This window comes from Odocoileus virginianus, chromosome 30 (assembly GCF_023699985.2).
Source record: "Odocoileus virginianus isolate 20LAN1187 ecotype Illinois chromosome 30, Ovbor_1.2, whole genome shotgun sequence".
NCBI classification, from domain to species: Eukaryota; Metazoa; Chordata; class Mammalia; order Artiodactyla; family Cervidae; genus Odocoileus; species Odocoileus virginianus.
The window spans coordinates 42,419,738-42,437,950 of record NC_069703.1 but is presented as its reverse complement, the minus strand read 5'-3'; the positions used below and the strand labels follow the sequence as shown (position 1 = coordinate 42,437,950).

Sequence of the window (18,213 nt, the reverse complement as noted above, 5' to 3'; positions counted from 1 at the left end):
GCTGCGGCTACGCGGCAGGTTTCATAAAGGGGGGCGGTCCTAACCCTGCGCTCAGGGACACAGACGTTCGAGCTCCTGGCTGGCTCGCTCCCTGCCTCCTCTCTACCCGTTTTACAACCCGAGCCCCCAGCCACACGGCCAATCTTGACCCAAAGCGGCCACCGTATCCGATGTCAGCGGATACAGACAGGGTTTCGATGTTGTGGGGGCGGGGCTAACATTTGGGGTGGGGCCTGGAGACAATCCTGAATAAGGATTGGACCGAGCTTTCAGGAGCGGAGTTTTAAGTCCGAACCCTGAACCGAGCCAGGACCGAGTTTAAGGAGGCGGAGTCTAATGATGGAGCCGGGCGGAGATGGGGCTGAGGACGATGTCGGCGCCGGGATTGGGCCGCGCGCTCCGGGGTGGTGCTTGAGGGGGCGGTGCCGTGTCGGATGTCAAAGGTCAGTAAATAGTGGTGATGTCATGCGGGCAAGATGGCGGAAGGGTGAGCCCGTCATCCAGTTCTGCGGGCGTTGGGCCCCGAATTCTCCCCAGGGCTGGGGTGCTGGGCCGGGGTCCCCCGGGGGAACGGGAGGCCAGCGCGGGCCTGAACGGAGCTGAAAGGGCGGGGTGGAATCGCAGCGTGAGGGGGTGGGGAAGCGGCCTGCGATGCCCCAGCCCACGGGCCACATCTGAGAGGGGAACTGAGACCCGATCATTGCGCGGGCCACAGTCGCACCGCGGGGCCGCCAGATGTGTCTGTCTTCCACAGGGAGGACGTGGGATGGTGGCGGAGCTGGCTGCAGCAGAGCTACCAGGCAGTCAAGGAGAAGGTAAGCTGGGCCAGCGCCCTTTCTCCGGTAGGGCCCCAAGCCATCTCCCTGCACCCTGTTCCGAGCCTGTCCCGCTGAACCTTGTGGGTTCCGGGCCTCGGGGACCGGGCTGACTTGGGCCCTCCGGGAGGTCAGACCCCCGACTCAGACCAGTATGACTCTAGCTACAGTGAAACAAAGATGGTCTTAAAGACTGGAGCTACCGTGTCGTTGGAATCCGTGGGAAGGAGCGATGTATTCCCACTTGGGAAATTCACAGTTTCGTAAAAGAGAACATTTGATCTAGGCCTTGAAGAAAAAGGATTCCAGCGATAGAAACTTACTCCTATAGTCATGCAAATAGTGGAATGTTTGAGTGTATGCTGGCGCACTCTCAGACTACTTTGGTCCTCAGGATACCGACATTAGCCCAACAGATGCAGTCTTGGGCCTCCCCAAACTCATGGTCTAGTGAGGAGACAGCAATCCCTGTGGAGTGAGTGAGGCTTGACTCTGCCTGTGGGCAATGCCAGTGTGTGTTCCTGTTTCATTCCATGCTGGTTTGTCAAAACCAACTCTTCTGAATTCTGGAAAAAGTTAATTACTATTTAACCTCAAGCATCTGGGGTGAGTCCTGCTTCAGGGCAACTCCAGGAGGCTTCTGGCTTCAGTTAAATCAATGCTCTACTGTGTAAGCATTTTTATCCTCGCCTGGCCTGCATACTAGCCTTTCAGCTACAGCCCAGAAAACCTGAGAATGACCTGAGCTGTTTATGTTGTTAATGAAGACTCGGAGAATTTCAAACTGAGTTCTAATAGAAGGGACCCAAGAGTAGCTTGCTTCTTGTTGAGCAGTCTTCTGGAAGGAGAGCCTGACATTTGTTTAGCAAATGTTGTGTGAGGGCCTCCTATGTATTACTGTGAATGTTGGTCTTCCTATAACCCCAAAAAATAGGTAGTCAATTAGCCTTCCATGTTTGTTCTCTCATTTGAAGCACAGGGAGGGGGTATTGTTTCTGCCTTTGACAGTTCCCCATTTGAAAAGAAAAGATTTAATTTCCTACACTTATATGAACTTTGGCAAGGTATTTAACCTCTTAAAGCCCCAGTTCCTCATCTGTAAAGTGGGACTACTAATACCTACCTGATAGAATTGTTGTCATGATTAAATGATGATATATGTAAAGCACCAAAACAGTATCTAGCACACAATATAAGTATTAAATAAGTCCTTTTTTTTTTTAAAGTCCTTTTTTTTTTAAAGTACTGAGAGTGATGGGGAAACCTGTTAAATACCAGCTACCATTTTCTATTAATTTTGTTCATGGTCTTTCAGTGCTTTCCTTCCCTCACTATCCTGGCTCCGTCTGGACCACTCAGTTCCCAGCCACACACCCCCCAATTTTCTTGCACCCCATAGCATATACTGCCCCGGAAACTACAGCTTTGATATGGTGCTATAATCTGCATTCCTCTTCCTCTTACTTCCTCCTGTTGTGTGTGGGTGTGTGTGTGTGTGTGTGTTTTCGCACTTGCCCATGGACACTGGTGGGAAAAGTCACGTTGCTCTTTGCCTCTACCACGGATTCCCCAAACTCATCTGGGCCTGGTCTTGGGCCTCTCAGCCTCCACCCCCTACCCTAGCAAGTGTTTTCAGTCTCTATTTGCTCCTCCCCTTGCCTTCAGTAACTTTCCCCAAACTTAATTCTCCCCTCACATTCCCTGTCCAACCACTTCCTTTTTTACTTCGAGTTGACAGCCTCACCTCCTCCTATTTAAAATTTGAAGTCAATAACATCATGTCTCTTGACTCCCTCCCCACCCCTAAGGCCACTACATGTAGACTTATCTTTATAAACACTTGGCTTCACCTACCACTTGCCAAATCCAGTGGGTGTTTTTCAGCCCTTATCTTCCTGGACCATTCTGCTGCATTAGACACTCGCGGTCACTCTCTTTCTTGAAAGTATACTCCCTTGGCTTTTATGGCATGATTCTCTCTCAGTTCTCCACCTGCTTCTCCAGGCTTTCCTGTTTCACGAGTTCCTCTTCCTCTGCCTGCCTCTTAAAGGTGGTGTTTGAGGAACCTGGTCCTCAGTGCCTTGCTGTGTTCACTCAATGGACTCTTCTGGGTGAGCTCTTCCGTTTTCATTTTAGGGTGACTCCTAGTCCTTTCCTCGGAGCTTTAGTGTTTGAGAATTGTTCCTGCTGGACAATTGACCCAAATATCCCCCAGTCACTACAGATACTATATAGCTTCCAAAACATATAGCCTATAGAATATATTTATATAGCTATATACACTATATAGCTTCTCTCTAAACTTGCTCCCCCTTCAGCATTTCCTCCCTTGGCTAGCAGCACTGCAACCACCCAGTCACCTAGTTTAGTTGCCAGTAGCTCTTCCTGACTCTGTGTCCCTCAATCAACACATCTATTTAATCACCAAATCCATCTCTTTTGCCTAATATTTCTTGAACCAGTTCCATCCTGTCATCCTTACCAGCACTGTCCTTATTCATATTCTTCTGTTTTCTCTCCTGGACTATTGCAACAGCCTCCTGTCTGGTCCCTCCATTTCTAGTCTACTCAAGTCTTGGACCTGTTGTCCATCCCAGTCTTAGGAGTGACATGTCAAAAACACAAATCTCATCATGTCCTACCTCCTGCAGACTTCGGTGGTTCCCCATCACCATCAGGGCTGACCAGGCCCTCCATGGTCGCCCTCTCAAGGTTTATCCCTCACCACTTCTGCTTTGCTCTTTATTTTCATTTCTCCCAGGACCAAAATGCCTGTAGGCCTCAGTAAACTCCAGGTGCCACTATGCCCAGTTTTCCTTAGTAACTCTTACTCATTCTTTAAGGCTCCATCCAGGCTTCCCTTCACCAAGTCGCTCCAGCCTCCCCACAATACACTGGTCACTGCTCTGCCCTTGCACCTCAGCACTGTTATATGAGCATTTTCCCCAGGAAACTGGGACCTTCCAGAGGACTGGCACCATGTCTATTCATATTGGTCCCCTCAGCTCACAGTCAAGTGAGGGAGACAGCCATTCGTCAGATAATCACATAATAATTAAAACTGCCCTGGTGCATGCCAGTCTAACTCTATGGCAGGCTCTATGTCAGACACTGGGAGAGTATCAGTGAATAAAAAACAAAGGCTTTGTGTTCACAGAACTTGCTGTTTACCCAGGAAGATAGACAGTGAACAGGTATCAGAAATCTGAAGTAGAGGAAATGTTAAAGAAGAGAACACGCAGGTGCCATGAGCTGAAGAGCCAGCCTGGTCTGAGGTGGCATCAGGGAAGCTCCCCAGGGGAGTGACATGTAGGCGCAGCTCTGAAGGAGGAACAGGAGTTATCCGGCTGAGGGGGTTTGTTCATTGTGTTTGTTCGCTTGTTTTGAAGTGTTAGAACTGTGTCAAGGAGAGGGAATGATGTATTCAGACACCCTGAAGTAGGAAAGATAGTGGAACATTTGGGAAATTTTGAGCATGGCCAGCTGGAGCTCAGTGAGGGGCATAGTGGGAAAGTCTCCCAGAGATGAGATTGTAAGCGAAGGGAAAGATTTTATACTTGCTATGGGCTACTGTGTAGCCACTGAAGACTGTAAAACAGGGCATCTCGGTCTGCTCTGACTTACAGAGGTCCCCCTGTTGCCATGAGGAAAAGATATTAGAGGCATCTTATGCAACCTGGGGGGCTTCCCTCATAGCTCAGTTGGTAAAGAATCCGCCTGCAGTGCAGAAGACCCTGGTTCAATTCCTAGGTCGGGAAGATCCCCTGGAGAAGGGACAGGCTACACACTCCAGTATTCTTGGGTTTCCCCGGTGGCTCAGCTGATAAAGAATCCGCCTGCAATGCAGGAGACCTGGGTTCGATCCCTGAATTGGGAAGATCCCCTGGAGAAGGGAAAGGCTACCCGCTCCAGTATTCTGGCCTGGAGAATTCCATGGGGTCGCAAAGAGTTGGACACAACTGAGCGAATTTCACTTTCATGCAACCTGGGAGAAGAGTCTAGATGAAAGAGCAGGTTAGCCTGGACTGAGGTGGTGGTGGTGGTGTGCATGGAGAGAGAACTAATAAAAATGACTCTTCCGGTCCAGTTAAGGAGTCCCAGATCTGAAATGGAAGCATTCCCACTTGCAGAGAAGCCTCTGGCTGATAGATGAGACTTCCTAGGCTGGTGAGAACAAGGCAGACCTTTCCCCAAAGGAAATAAATCACCAGAACACTCAAAAAGACACTTTAAAAATGCAGATAACTATCCCTCATAAAATGAAAGGGCTTGCAGAGATGAGAACAGAGATAGTCCAGGAAAATGTCTTAGAGTGGGTGAGGATGAAGACAAGGTAAGACTTAAACAAGAGCTGAAGGGCTGCTGGGTCTGAGTGCAGAGTGAGAGGAAAACTGTCTGACAGAAGCAAGTATCAGTTCTGCCCAAAGGAGCTCTATGGATGAACAGAGCTTTGAAGTGGTAGAACGAGGGCAGTCTAGGAGAGAATCTAATCCAATATTTCTCTTAACACCCCTCTTGTTGAATATAGAAAAATGACACACCTTTTACTGGTATTGTCAAAAATTGCTCATAAAAGCTTTCTAAACTATTGCAGTTACCAATACAACCTGTTTGTGAAACCTTTCACACAAATGTTTTCACCTGCTGTCTCGTATTTCAACTGAATTTCCTTGTAACAAAAAAAAGAAGTAAAAATAGAGAACACTTTTCTTTGATTAAAAAAAATTATTTCTCTTCATGTTTGAAATTGAGACAGAGGTCATGGCTTACAGCATAGCGACTTGATGCAAAGTCTGTCTTGTTTTCAGACTACACGTGCACCCTAGCCCAGTCTGCTCATGAGAACCACTGCCCTAGTCCACCTCCCTCGTTACCTAGGGGAAAACCGATGACTTGATGAGAGTTCCTCCTGGCCACAGAGCTTATAAGTACCTGGGCTGAGCTCAGTCCCCCGTTCTCAGAGCAGCAGGAAGTTCTGTGCTCTCTGCTGTTGAGTAATCCCAGGTTGTGGAATTGGGACAAGTAAGCATTGTTTCTGAGCCCAGGCTTCCCATGTCAGTTGCTTGCCATGTTTCTGTCGGGCACTGAGGTGCAGGAAACAAGGGGTGGGGGAGCTGCCAGCTGTCATCCCTTTGTGTCTTCCCTTAGTCCTCCGAAGCCCTGGAGTTCATGAAGCGGGACCTGACGGAGTTCACCCAGGTGGTGCAGCACGACACAGCCTGCACCATTGCAGCCACCGCCAGTGTGGTCAAGGAGAAGCTGACTGTGAGTACCACCTCCACCCTCCCAGGGACTGCCCCCCCGTAGCCTGAACACCATGTTTCATAACCTCCCTGTTTAATGAATCATTGCAGACCCGGTTCTACAGCATCAGAAATGGCATGGTATTCTTTTTTTCTCTTTTGACATTTTATTTATTTATTTTTCTCTTTGACTGTGCTGGGTCTTCGCTGCTGCTCAGGCTTTTCTCTAGCGGCAGTGAGCAGGGACTGCTCTCTAGCTGTGGTGCCTGGGCTTCCCATTGTGGTGGCTTCTCTTGTCTAGGAGCACAGGCTCTGGGGCCTGCGGGCTTCAGCAGTTGCTGCTCCCAGGCTCTGGAGCACAGGCTCAGGAGCTGTGGTGCACTGCTTAGTTGCCCCGCCAGATGTGGGAATTTCCCGGACCAGGGACTGAACCTGTGTCTCCTGCATAGGCAGGCAGTCTTCACCATTGCGCCACCAGGGAAGCCCATGGCATGGTATTCTATTATGTGTATTTGACCAGCTCCTAGTTTCCTGATTCAGTTTTTTCCAATATTGTAAGCAGAGCTACAGTGAACATTCTGATCACTTAATCTTTGCCTTTAATATTTCTTGCAAATAAGGTATTGAAAAGGATATAAGATGAATATAGTTTTAGACCTTTTAATATCTTCTGTAGAACTACCTCCAAAAAGTTTTTGCCAGCTTGTATTTTTACTGGTCCAGGTTTTACCAATCAGAGATGTATACTGGAATTCTCCTCTGAGATAGGAGTTAGATTCTCAAGTCAGCATGAAAATTGAAAGTTGTATACGGTCAGAGATACCCCCACAGATCTCAAATTTCTGAGAAAGTGTAGGGTACTGGTTTTGTATTATAACTTCCCCTTTAGTAGTGGAACAGACTTCAGTTTCTTTGATCACCAGCAGAATCAGTCACCTTGTAATTAGAGGCCATGTTATGAAAAACATATTGTAGAGTGTTTAGCCAAGCTTCTTTTGTTGAATCTTAGAAAATACTGTCTGCCTGCTGACCACAGCCACTGATGAGCATGAATGACGAGTAGTCACCCAGCTGAACTGCTGCACGTACAGCCAGTAGCATAGACACGACTTGTTTCCTTCATTTGTTTATCCCTTTTTTCATTCAACAAATACAGCTATATACCTGTGCCAGCATGTGCCAGGCACAGTTGATAGGCTCAAGGTTTAAAATGCCTGGGCAGCCTTATTGGGAATAAATATGACACTTTGCTGCAGGGTTTGCGGAGCCTGGTCCTATCTCTCAGCACACCGTCCCTTCTTGCTCAAGGGCATTCTGACCAGCATGGCTTCAGATGGATGTCCCACTTGCCCCTTCTAGGGGGTCCATGCATTGGCCCTCAGCTGGTCCCAGGCTTGTCTCTAGGCAAGGCTGTCTGTCCTCATCCTGCCCGTATTTCCTCAACCTTTCATACAAAATATCTCCTGAGCAATGATGATGATGAGATTGTAATATTACAGTACTACTAGTTATTAAATGTTTGCTACGTGCCAGACATTGTACATGCCTTATCTCTTAAAAAATCTCCAGAGTAACCCCCTGTAGGAAGTATATTTATCTGCATTTTATAGATAAGGAAACAGACTCTGAGAGGTTTAGGTCTCATTAGTAACAAGTAGTAGAGCTGGGATTCAAATCCCAGATTGACCCGAAAGCTGGTGCCTTTCCTATCTCTCTCCCTCTAAGTCCTCTTCCCTGCTGAATGTCTGTGCCGTGAATCCTCTCCTGTCAATCTTTGATCAGCTTGACTGGCCTTGAAATTTTGGTGAAACAGCCAGTCAAGGAGCTCTGCTCTGACCTTCACAGGCCTACTGCAGCCCTAATCTGCATCCCTATCTGGGGGGTGGGGACCCTGGCTGCCCCCTCTCCGTCTCCAGCTCCAGAGATGGGGTGAACAGTTGTGAACATTTCCCTGGTGCCCCTACACAGTACACCTTGACCCCTGATGCTTCACCCCTCTCTACCCCACACCCCAGATCGCAACCTGCCTCTGAGCCACTTACTTCTTCTGTTGGCTTCTCTCTGCAGACTGAAGGCTCCTCTGGAGCAACAGAGAAAATGAAGAAAGGGCTGTCTGACTTCCTGGGGGTGATCTCCGACACCTTTGCTCCGTCACCAGACAAAACCATCGACTGCGACGTCATCACCCTGATGGGCACACCTTCTGGCACCGCTGAGCCCTATGATGGTACCAAGGTATTCACTAGCGGCCCCGGGCTCTAGCTTCCCACCTGATCTTTCCTTATCACCATCATTTTTAATGTCTTTAAATTCTTGCAGGTGTATATAGCATAATTTATTCAGTCATTTATCTAGTGTTGCACATTTAGATTCCTTTCAACTTTCATCCATAACAAGAAGTGCTCGAGAGCATCTTTACAGGCATGAGTTCCGCATTTGTGTTGTTTAAGACTAAATTTTAATTGGAATAAATGTACAGGAGGAGTATGTCTTCAAAGCAATTATATCAACAACAGTAGTGTATTTCTCAGAGAAGGCAATGGCACCCCACTCCAGTACTCTTGCCTGGAAAATCCCAAGGACGGAGGAGCCTGGTGGGCTGCAGTCCATGGGGTTGCTAAGAATCGGACACAACTGAGTGACTTCACTTTCACTTTTCACTTTCATGCATTGAAGAAGGAAATGGCAACTTACTCCAGTGTTCTTGCCTGGAGAATCCCAGGGACGGGGGAGCCTGGTGGGCTGCCGTCTGTAGGGTCGCACAGAGTTGGACACGACTGAAGCAACTTAGCAGCAGCAGCAGTAGTGTATTTCTACTGCATTTTATTTTCTCACCATTATTTCTCACATTCCCTGGAGTTTTTTCTCCCACATTCACGGTGTGGTGTCAGCAGTTTGGCCAGCATTTTACCACATTGAATTTCCACCCCAAACATGATTTTTCAAGCATGTTTTTCAGCACTAGTATTAGCACCACCACTTAGTACACGTTTAAGTGGATTGTGAAATTTTTTTAATTACAGAATTTTAAATTATAACAGTGAATCAACCAAAATCATTTGCTAAAGTTCTGATGCAGCCCACCCATGCTTCCTATAACGATGAGGAAGGAAGGAGGGGCTTTCCATGTACCAGCTAAAGTTCACGACTCCTGGGGCCCTAATGGGAGCACAACTTGCAATTCATTTGGCAGACTGGCTATGAAATTAAAATTCTTGATGAATTGTTTTAACTTGAGTTAAATGTTTCAAAATTTGCCAGTGAATTTTGGACTTTATTAATATATCTGCACTAATCTATATCATATAGATTCTATATGATTTCTATATCATATAATTCAAAACTATTTTATATGTATGATTTTGTAGCCTGCTTACCTTATTTTCTTAGTTTCCAGGGGTGGAATACTGGGTGAAAGACCATTTTTCTAGGAGCCCCAGTTTTAGATTCCTAGCTCAGTGCTCCACTCATAACCCACACTGTTAATTACCAAGTGCCCTGTCGGTATGGCAGCCAACAGGGGAGAAGCTGGGTCGTGGTTGATTGGCAGAGAGGCATTGCTTTCTGTCCCTGGCACCTCAGAATCTCTCTTCTTTTTTCTTTTTTATAGGCTCGCCTCTATAGCCTGCAGTCAGACCCAGCAACCTACTGCAATGAACCAGATGGTGAGGGGGTAGTGGTGGGGGGGCAGGCTTGCTGGGCAGAGAGGCCAAGGGGGTCTGGATGGTACGCCCTGTTTGTCTCTGTAGCAGAGGCTGGGTATCCTCTGTGTAAGGGACCAGAGCGGGGGCTACTTTGAACCCCACATCTGGTGGGAAGGCTTGATGGTTGCCTTTCCTCCCTGAACTCAGACTGTCTTCATCCCCATCTACAGAGGCTTTGCTCCTCTCATCCCTCATCTTCACTCAGGCTCCCTCCCAGCCCTGCTGCCCTGCCTGCCTTCCCTCTGGCCTGTTCGCTAAACTCCTGATGTACAGCACACCCCACATCCGGAGAGGGGAGCTGGTGTCTAGGCTGGGAACTAGACACCGGAAATGAGTGAAACTGAATCAACCCTGTCCAGACCTCCAGGAACCTGCCTTCCTTTAGGAGAGAGAAACGGAATAAAGCAAAGATAACTAGAGATGGAGTGACTGCTTCCACCGAAGAAGGGAGCAGTGGGAACCCAGAGGATGGCACGTAACCCAGCCTGGGAAACCTAGGATGTGACACCTGATTTGAGGTTTTAACAATGAATTAGAAGTAAACTAATTTTACTTGTAGAAGTGGGGGAACAATGTTGAAGCATGACAACAGGACTTTTGAAGGTCTAGAAAAACCTAGGCATTCGAGAACACCAGAGAGAGAGTACGTGTGAGGAAATGAGGGCAGTGAGAGCTGCCAGGGCACTGGACTGAAAGGCTTTGGGTACCAGACTAAGAAATTGGAATTTTGTCCTGAAAGACTCAAGGTAGTGGGTCTTAACCTTTTTTTGAGTCACAAAGACCTTTTAAAGGTTTAAACTTCAACAGAGTTTTAAACTCTGTTGAAAATCATAAGCCCTCTTTCAATAGAATTGTATATGCAGTATGGGAATTCTTTAACCCTTTGAAGCCTATCCTTGGACCATAGTCTAAAAAGCCATACTGTAGAGAACTGTTGAAGAGTCTTAAGACCTGATGTGATCAGATTTTACATTTTATAAAAGAGCCTTCAGGCAGTGTTTTGTTAAGGATGAAATAGGGAGAAACAGGACAGGAAGACCAGTTAGGAAGCTGGGTGGGAATCCTCATGTCAGAGGTAAAGCCAGAAACAGGGAAGGGCCAGATAGACTGAAGAGGAAGGTGTGCATATAAGAGACACTGAGGAGGTGGAATCCAGAGTGACTGCATAAGGAAGGAGCCTGGGAGGGCCCCCAGGTCGCCGGTGGGTAGCTGGGTGGGACAGGTGCGGGAGGGAAGAAGGTGAACACGTGCTGTATTTGCAGCATCTGAGCAGGTGGGTGTGTCGTGGCCCCGGGACCTCTGGGTCTGGAGCCCAGGAAGGTAGCCTCAGCTGCCAGACTGAGGAACGGGCAGTGGGAGAGGAGGTCAAAACTCATGGTTTAGTGGAGGTCATCTTGGGAGAAAATGGAGAATGAGAAGAGATCAGGAAAGGAAAAAGAGGAGCCCACCAAAGACTCAGATGGAACTCCTAGAGCAGTAGGAGGAAATACCCTCAAGAATGAGAAGCCAGGAGAGAAGAGGGCTTCAAGAGGAAGGTAGTGATTCCCAGGGCAGAAGCTGTAGGGTGGTGACATGACCAAGGACAGAGAAGCTGCTGTTGGATCTGGCAGCATGGCGTCACTGGTGACCTGAGAGCAGCTGTTGCAGAGAGGAGAGGCTTTGGTAGCCAAGTGTAGTGAGCTACAAACCACGCAGGCCCCGGAGAGAGAGGAGACTGCAGCCCCCCGGAGATCACTGAGGGGCCATGCCCTGATAGTAGGCCCACCCATCCCTTCACCCTGCCTGATCCCCCACCTTGGGCCACATGGCTTTGGAAAAAACCTTACGCTTTCCTCATTGTCCATGTCCAGGCTTCGGTGTGTTTTCTCTAAGCCCAGGGTTCTTTCTCCAGCCCCACACAACTGACCATCAGTATCTGTCCCTCTGCAGGGCCTCCAGAGTTGTTTGACGCCTGGCTTTCCGAGTTCTGCTTGGAGGAGAAGAAGGGGGAGATCTCAGAGCTCCTTGTAGGCAGCCCCTCCATCCGGGCCCTCTACACCAAGATGGTGAGGGCCTTTCCGGCTCCTGGCTGAAGGTGTGGGGAAGCGGGAGGGACATGTCCAGAGTCATTGTGGAGTCCCCTGGCCTAGAGAGCAGCAGGAGGCCCTGTGGAGCCTCACCAGCCAGCTCCTGAGGCAAGAATCCACATGGGGGAATCTAAGTCACCAGGCTTCTGGCAGTCACGGTGAGAAATGGAAGGGCCAACAAAGCCTGATGGGAGTTCTCTTCTACCTCCTGGGCCAGGAAGGTGGGTCTGGGGGTTGGAAGTGCTCTAAGAATCACAGCTTGGCCGCTTAGACCCTCTGAAATCCAGAATGACTGGGAGCTGGCTGATAAGGCTGGGGACATGGACCCCACACAACCACTTCTGAAGTCCCATCTCCACTGTCCCCTCCCTCCAGGTGCCTGCAGCTGTTTCCCATTCAGAATTCTGGCATCGGTATTTCTATAAAGTCCATCAACTGGAGCAGGTATGCTGGTCTAACCAGGGGAGGTACTCCACTCAGCCTTGGGGTAGGGGTTGGGTTTTGTTGAGGGAAGAAGGGGACAGAGGGTACCAAGAGTTCTAGAGTCAGAACCAGAGTCTGGGAAAGGGGGTTTCCTGACTGCTCCTGGCCATCTACTCCTCCCCCACTTTCAGGAGCAGGCCCGGAGGGATGCCCTGAAGCAGCGGGCCGAACAGAGCCTCTCTGAAGAACCTGGCTGGGAGGAGGAAGAAGGTAAGAGGTATTGAGAGGCGATGAGCAAGTACCAAGTCCTGCCTGTTGGGGGCTGTCTGGGCCATTCTCTCAGAAGCCTGGAGGGACACGGCACCTCAGGAAAGAGGAGGGATTGAATACAGTGTTTGCAGGTGCCAAGGAGAGTCTGAGCTAACAACGGGGTGTTTACCAAGGCTGGTGGACCCCAGGTCTATGTTACGGAGATTGCATGTGTCAGTTCCAGCCCATGGACCAGCTACTTCAGAGTAGGGGGTGCTTATTGAAATTCTAGATTTCCTTCTTCTAACTAAGACTCGGGGCATGTGGCCAAACTTATATACTTTTAAAATTTTTTAAATTAATTTTTAGCCACAGCATGAAGCCTGGGGGGAATCTTCATTCCCCAACCAGGGACCGAACATGCACACACCCCTACAGTGGAAGCATGGAGTCTTAACGATTGGACCTCCAGGGGCATCCCAGACTTGTATTTTTAACAAGCCCTGCTGGTAATGTTAATGCTCAGCCAGACTTGGGAAGCGCTGGCTTAGGGACAGAGCTGAGCTTCCTCTGCCTGGTAGCTCAGCTTATTAGGAGTGTGTTGGAGCCACCTGTATGATATGTTAACACAGTTATTAAGTGCTTATATCATATGCCTAACCCATACTAAAAGCTCTACATGTATGGGCCTTGCCACAACTTTATTATCCCTCTTTTGCAAATGAGGCAAGTAGGTTAAAGGAGAGTTAAGTGGCTTGGCCGAGACCATGCATCGGGGATGTAGCAGAGCTCAACCTGAACCTCATCCTGACCAACTTTCAGGTCTTGGCTTTCTAAGCTGTCATGTTACCTTGGGCTGCACTTCTAGAAGCTGAGTGCCTACCAGACATGTACTAGGCCTCACGGGTAGGAGATACTTTGACCAGCAGGGAGTACCTACAGAATTACCATGGAGAGGGGGTGAGGAAACCGACTCCAGTAAGTTTGACTAGAGCAAACTTTGATGAGGACCTGAGGTCTGTCTGGTGGTCTCCATGATGGTCTTAGGGCTGACCAGAGTACATCACTCTCTTCTTCCTTTCTCTCTTGACAGAGGAGCTTGCAGGCATTTCACCCACTTCCCTAAAAGAGGCAAAGGTTCCTGTGGCCAGACCTTCCACATCCCCTGAAGGAGGACCCAGTCCCCAGAACCCCTGTGAAGAGAATCTGGTGACCCCTGTCGAGCCTCCAACAGAAGTGACCCCCTCGGAGAGCAGTGAGAGCGTCTCCCTGGTGACCCAGATTGCCAAACCGCCCCCTGCCTCTGAGGCCCCAGCGCTGCCCAAGGACCTGTCCCAGAAGCTTCTAGAGGCATCTTTGGAGGAACAGGACCTGGCTGTGGATACGAGCGAGACTGGACCCCCACCCCGAGCTCAGTCCAAGCCCCACACCCCCTCTGGCCGCCCCAGCGGTCCAGAGCCCCGGCCTCCAGCCAGAGTAGAGACTCTCAGGGAAGAGGTCCTCACAGACTTACGGGTGTTTGAGCTGAACTCGGACAGTGGGAAGTCTACACCCTCCAACAATGGGAAAAAAGGTAAGTCAGGGCCAGAGCCCAGGGATCATGTTGGGGCAGGGCAGGTGAGAGTTGCCACCTCACAAGGCAGACTTGTCTCCTTGTCCCTTGTGAGGAGCCCTTGTCCCTTGTGTAGGAGAGATGGCCTTCGTTTGTGATACTGATAATGATGACAGCTACTATAGGTTGAGTGTTTATTACTGTATTCCATCAATTCCAACATGCATTATTCTCTGAACTTAGGATGCATCTTATAACTGTTGGAGTCTTAGAGTCAACAAAATAAGATTTATGTCAGATCATGGGTTAAGGATGTAATATTGCAGTTAATTTCTCAGTTACCAGGGGAGCTTGTTAATTTCTAATTTACATCTCATTTCCCTATATTACTGTCCTCATTTTATAGTTGAAGAAAGTGAGCCTCAGATGTTAAGTAACTTGCTCAAATTCACACAGCCAGAGAGTAGCAAGCCCGGATTCAGACCTAGGTCTGTCTGACCTGAAACCCATGCCCTTAACTCCCGTACTGTGCCAGTTCCTGTCCTTTTGGACAGTTCAGTTTCGGGGTGGGAACTCCTGTGACTCTGATTACTGCCAAGGGTCTTCTCCCTTGGATGACCTCAAGAAAGTCCTTTAGCTTCCCAAGCCTTCTTTAATTATTATTATACAATACATGAACAAAGCTTATGTGTACAGTGTAAAGAATAAAAGGAATACTCATGAACTTGCAGTGACCTAGCTTAAGTAACAGAGCTTTAGTTTCTTATCTGCTCAGTGAAATTTTAGACAGGAGACACTCTGACGTTGTGATGGGGGGAAGCTCTCTTCATTCCTGCAGTTAAAGAACAGCGGTAGCGCTCATGTCAGCTTGTTTGGTCACATCCACAATACCTCTGCAGAGGCAGCCGATTGGCAGCAAGACCTCCCCTCGGCTCCTCACCCACAGGCATCCTGTCTGCCCACACTCAGCACCAGTCAGCCACCCAGCGTGCCCAGCAGGTGCGCACCAGCCTGCTGGCAGTGAGAGACCGGCTTGCTGCTGTGGATGGGAATGGGCCCCTCATAACCCTGCCCTGCTCTGCTCCCTGATGGAAACTGCAAGATTTCTAGTTTCCGACACAGTGCTTTCCTTCTGAGTCTGATTCAGTGAGGTCATCCATTGAGCTCCTACCTACTCTTTATGAGACACTGAGGAGGGAGGGGCAGAGGCTATAGTCTTTTATGATGAAGCACGAAGTACGACAGGGCAGGTTTGGTACCAGAGGGGTTCAGACAAAGAAGGAACCCCTGGGCATCAGCAGGTGTTTCAAGGAGGAGACAGGCATTGTATAGGTGGGTTGGAGAGTTTGGGGCAGGTGCGGGCGGGGGAGCAGTAGTCCAGGCTGCAGGGTCCTACAGAGTCCAAAATGCAGAGGGCATGGGGCATGTTGAAGGGGTGACCAAAGCCCACTTTTCTGTATTGTTCGCAGGAGAGGGAGGAATAAGAAGGGAGGTGGGGTCAGCTCAGAAATAGAACTTAAAATCTTAAGCCAAATTCAGAAGGACGTGGTGCCACAAAGCAGCAGGTCGTGCTGCTTGTATTACATGCTCAGCCTGTACTAGGGGCTTTACATGTAGAGACTAAGCTAAGGGCTCAGCCTCTGGGGTTCAGACAGAACTGGGTTCAAATCCCAACTTTGCTCATAAGCCATGTGACTTCAGAAATGTTACTGATTTTCTGTAAGCCTCCATTTTCTGTATAAGTTGAGAGTCATTGTTTCATGATAGATCCTCAGTCAGGGAAGAAATTGAGGTAGAGCCCTGCTTCGGGGAGATGATGAAGATAGTAAGAGGTACCAACCAGTCTCTGGACACTTCCTGTATATTTATATAGGTCTGTGCTGAGCACTTAATATGCATATCACTCAATCCTCACCAAAAACCCTATGAGAACTGTGAGATTTTCTTTTTTTTTTCTTTTTCTTTTTTACTGGTGGGAAACTAAGATCAATCACCCACATAGTAGGTATTTAGATAAATGTGAAATAGCCTTTAGGAGAGTGAAGAGTAGGTGATGAATTCAGCAGGTGCTGTGGGGTTGCTGGGTGGATGGTTCGAAGGGTCCATTTGTGATAATGGTCATGAATTTTGAGAGAGACCAGTCAGCACTGTGGTACTTTTGTCCTGCCACATTCAGTCGCTCAGGTGCAGGCACAGAGCAGGTGGGAAGTTGGACTGAAGTAGGGTTTAAGTTTATCCAGGTGAACTCAAAAGGACAAAAGTCTAGTGTATGCAGGAAGTGATCAGAATGATGGCTCATAGAATCTGAGCTGGGTAAGGGTGGGGATAACAGTGACACAGTTGGAAGGTTTAAGATTTATTGGTTCCATTTGGAAATGGACTACTGGAGAGTGTGATGGGTAGAGACTGGAAGAAATGAGATTATGGAGAAGATGCAGCAGAAGCTCTTAACCATGTGCTCTCTGCTGCCTCTCACACACTTAGTGGGGGGCAAAGCTGGGGTCTTGGATTGGGAGGAGACAGTGGGAACAGAGTAGAGAGAGTAAAACCTTCAAAGAATAGGTTTTTTGTCCTGAAGGCAGAGTGACTCCTTTTCCTTCTTGTGTGCACATCCAAAGATGACATGAGGGAGGCTTGGTCTCTGGGTACACCAGTCTCTGGGGTGGCCGAGCCTAAGGGCTCCTGAGGTCCCAGGGTGATGCCTGTCATTGCAGAGCTGCTTCCCACCTGCATTTGTGCCGAGATCCATTTGATTGAGGAGACTAAACTTAGCATGCTCAGGCGCCCACAGCAGGGAGAGGGAGGGGAGATTGGGGCAGGCCCTGTGGACTGTGGACTGGAAAGAGCCTTGGGCTTACGGCCCTGCTTCACCACTGACTGACCACCTGGGAGGGATTTTGGCCTCCATTTCTTCTTTGGAGAAGCAAAGATCCAATTCAACAGAATAAAATGAGCTGTGAGTGACAGCACTATGATGTTAGTAATCACCCGAAAACTCCCCGTTCCTTACAAACAAAAGAAAACAGTAACACTCCATGGTGACGTCTTAAATCGTTGCATAGATCAGTTCTCTGCCACGTGCCCACTGTAATGGCCTTCTTACCTGTACTCTTGTTGTGTGACAGGACAGGATGGTGGGAGGAGGCAGGTGGCAGAGAAAGCCCAGATTCACCTCTCTGCCACTCGAAGCCTTTGTCTCCTCATCTGTAAACTGGGACTGTTCACATCCACCCTCTGAGATCGGTATGAAGTGCTCCAAAAATGTTAGCTGAGACTCTCTTCTACCCAACGGATTTGCCCTAGCATTTCAGCCCTGAAGAGAGTTTGAAATCCCTGGAGGGAAACCTAAGGTCAGGAAGAGCTGTCATGACCACAGCCACAGCTCTGAAGGGAGGAATCAGCCGGGAGTCTGGCTTCTCACCCACAGGAAGCCTGCACTGACGGAGGACCAGGCAGAACCACCAGAGCATCCTGAAAGCACAGGGAGCCTTAAACGTGGGGTCAGCAGAACCGGGTCTCTGTTTGAGATCTGATCCTGACTGGCTGAGGGGCCATGTACAAAATTACTTAACTAGGACCAGCCTTTAACGGGTCCATTTGTTGAACATCCACTGTATCTGTATGGAACATCCACTGTATCTGTATGTTACAACCAACTCAATGGACATGAGTTTGAGTAAACGGGAGTTGGTGATGGACAGGGAAGACTGGCGTGCTGCAGTCCATGGGGTCTCAAAGAGTTGGACACAACTGAGCAACTGAACTGAACTGATGTATGTTACAGGCACTTTACATGATGCTGCTATTTGTAACACTGTTGTATCTCAAACTGCAGGCCAAGATCTATACAGAATCATCCAGAATTCTGGGCCACCACCTACACCTGCTAAATCTGAATGAGGGGAATGGGCAGGGAGGAATCTGCTTTCTAATAAGCTCCTCCGGTGGTTCTCTGCAAAGAAGATGGTTTTATTCTTATTTTATCAGTATAAATAAACTGAAGCCCAGAATAATTTGCCCAAGACTACACAGTAGAAAAAAGAGAGTTCCACCCAGGTTTGCTTGACTCCAGAGATACTATGTCCTATGTGCTTAGTCACTCAGTTGTGTCCGACTCTTTGCAACCCCATGGACTAGAGCCCACCAGGCTCCTCTGTCCAT

At 48.7% G+C, this 18,213-nt stretch overlaps 1 protein-coding gene across 2 annotated transcripts in view; it reads left to right on the top strand.

Moving 5' to 3' along the window:
* Positions 1-274: 274 nt before the first annotated feature.
* The window catches only part of BSDC1 (BSD domain containing 1), a 23,291-nt gene continuing 5,352 nt past the window's right edge, over positions 275-18,213 (top strand). Inside the window, exons 1-9 of one of the 2 annotated variants that reach the window (XM_020896085.2) lie at positions 275-443; positions 755-815; positions 5,964-6,080; positions 8,126-8,293; positions 9,669-9,723; positions 11,692-11,807; positions 12,204-12,272; positions 12,443-12,521; positions 13,594-14,073. In XM_020896085.2, coding sequence (XP_020751744.2) covers positions 337-443; positions 755-815; positions 5,964-6,080; positions 8,126-8,293; positions 9,669-9,723; positions 11,692-11,807; positions 12,204-12,272; positions 12,443-12,521; positions 13,594-14,073 — 1,252 coding nt within the window. In that variant the 5' untranslated portion in view covers positions 275-336. The other variant, XM_020896086.2, reaches the window with a different exon arrangement.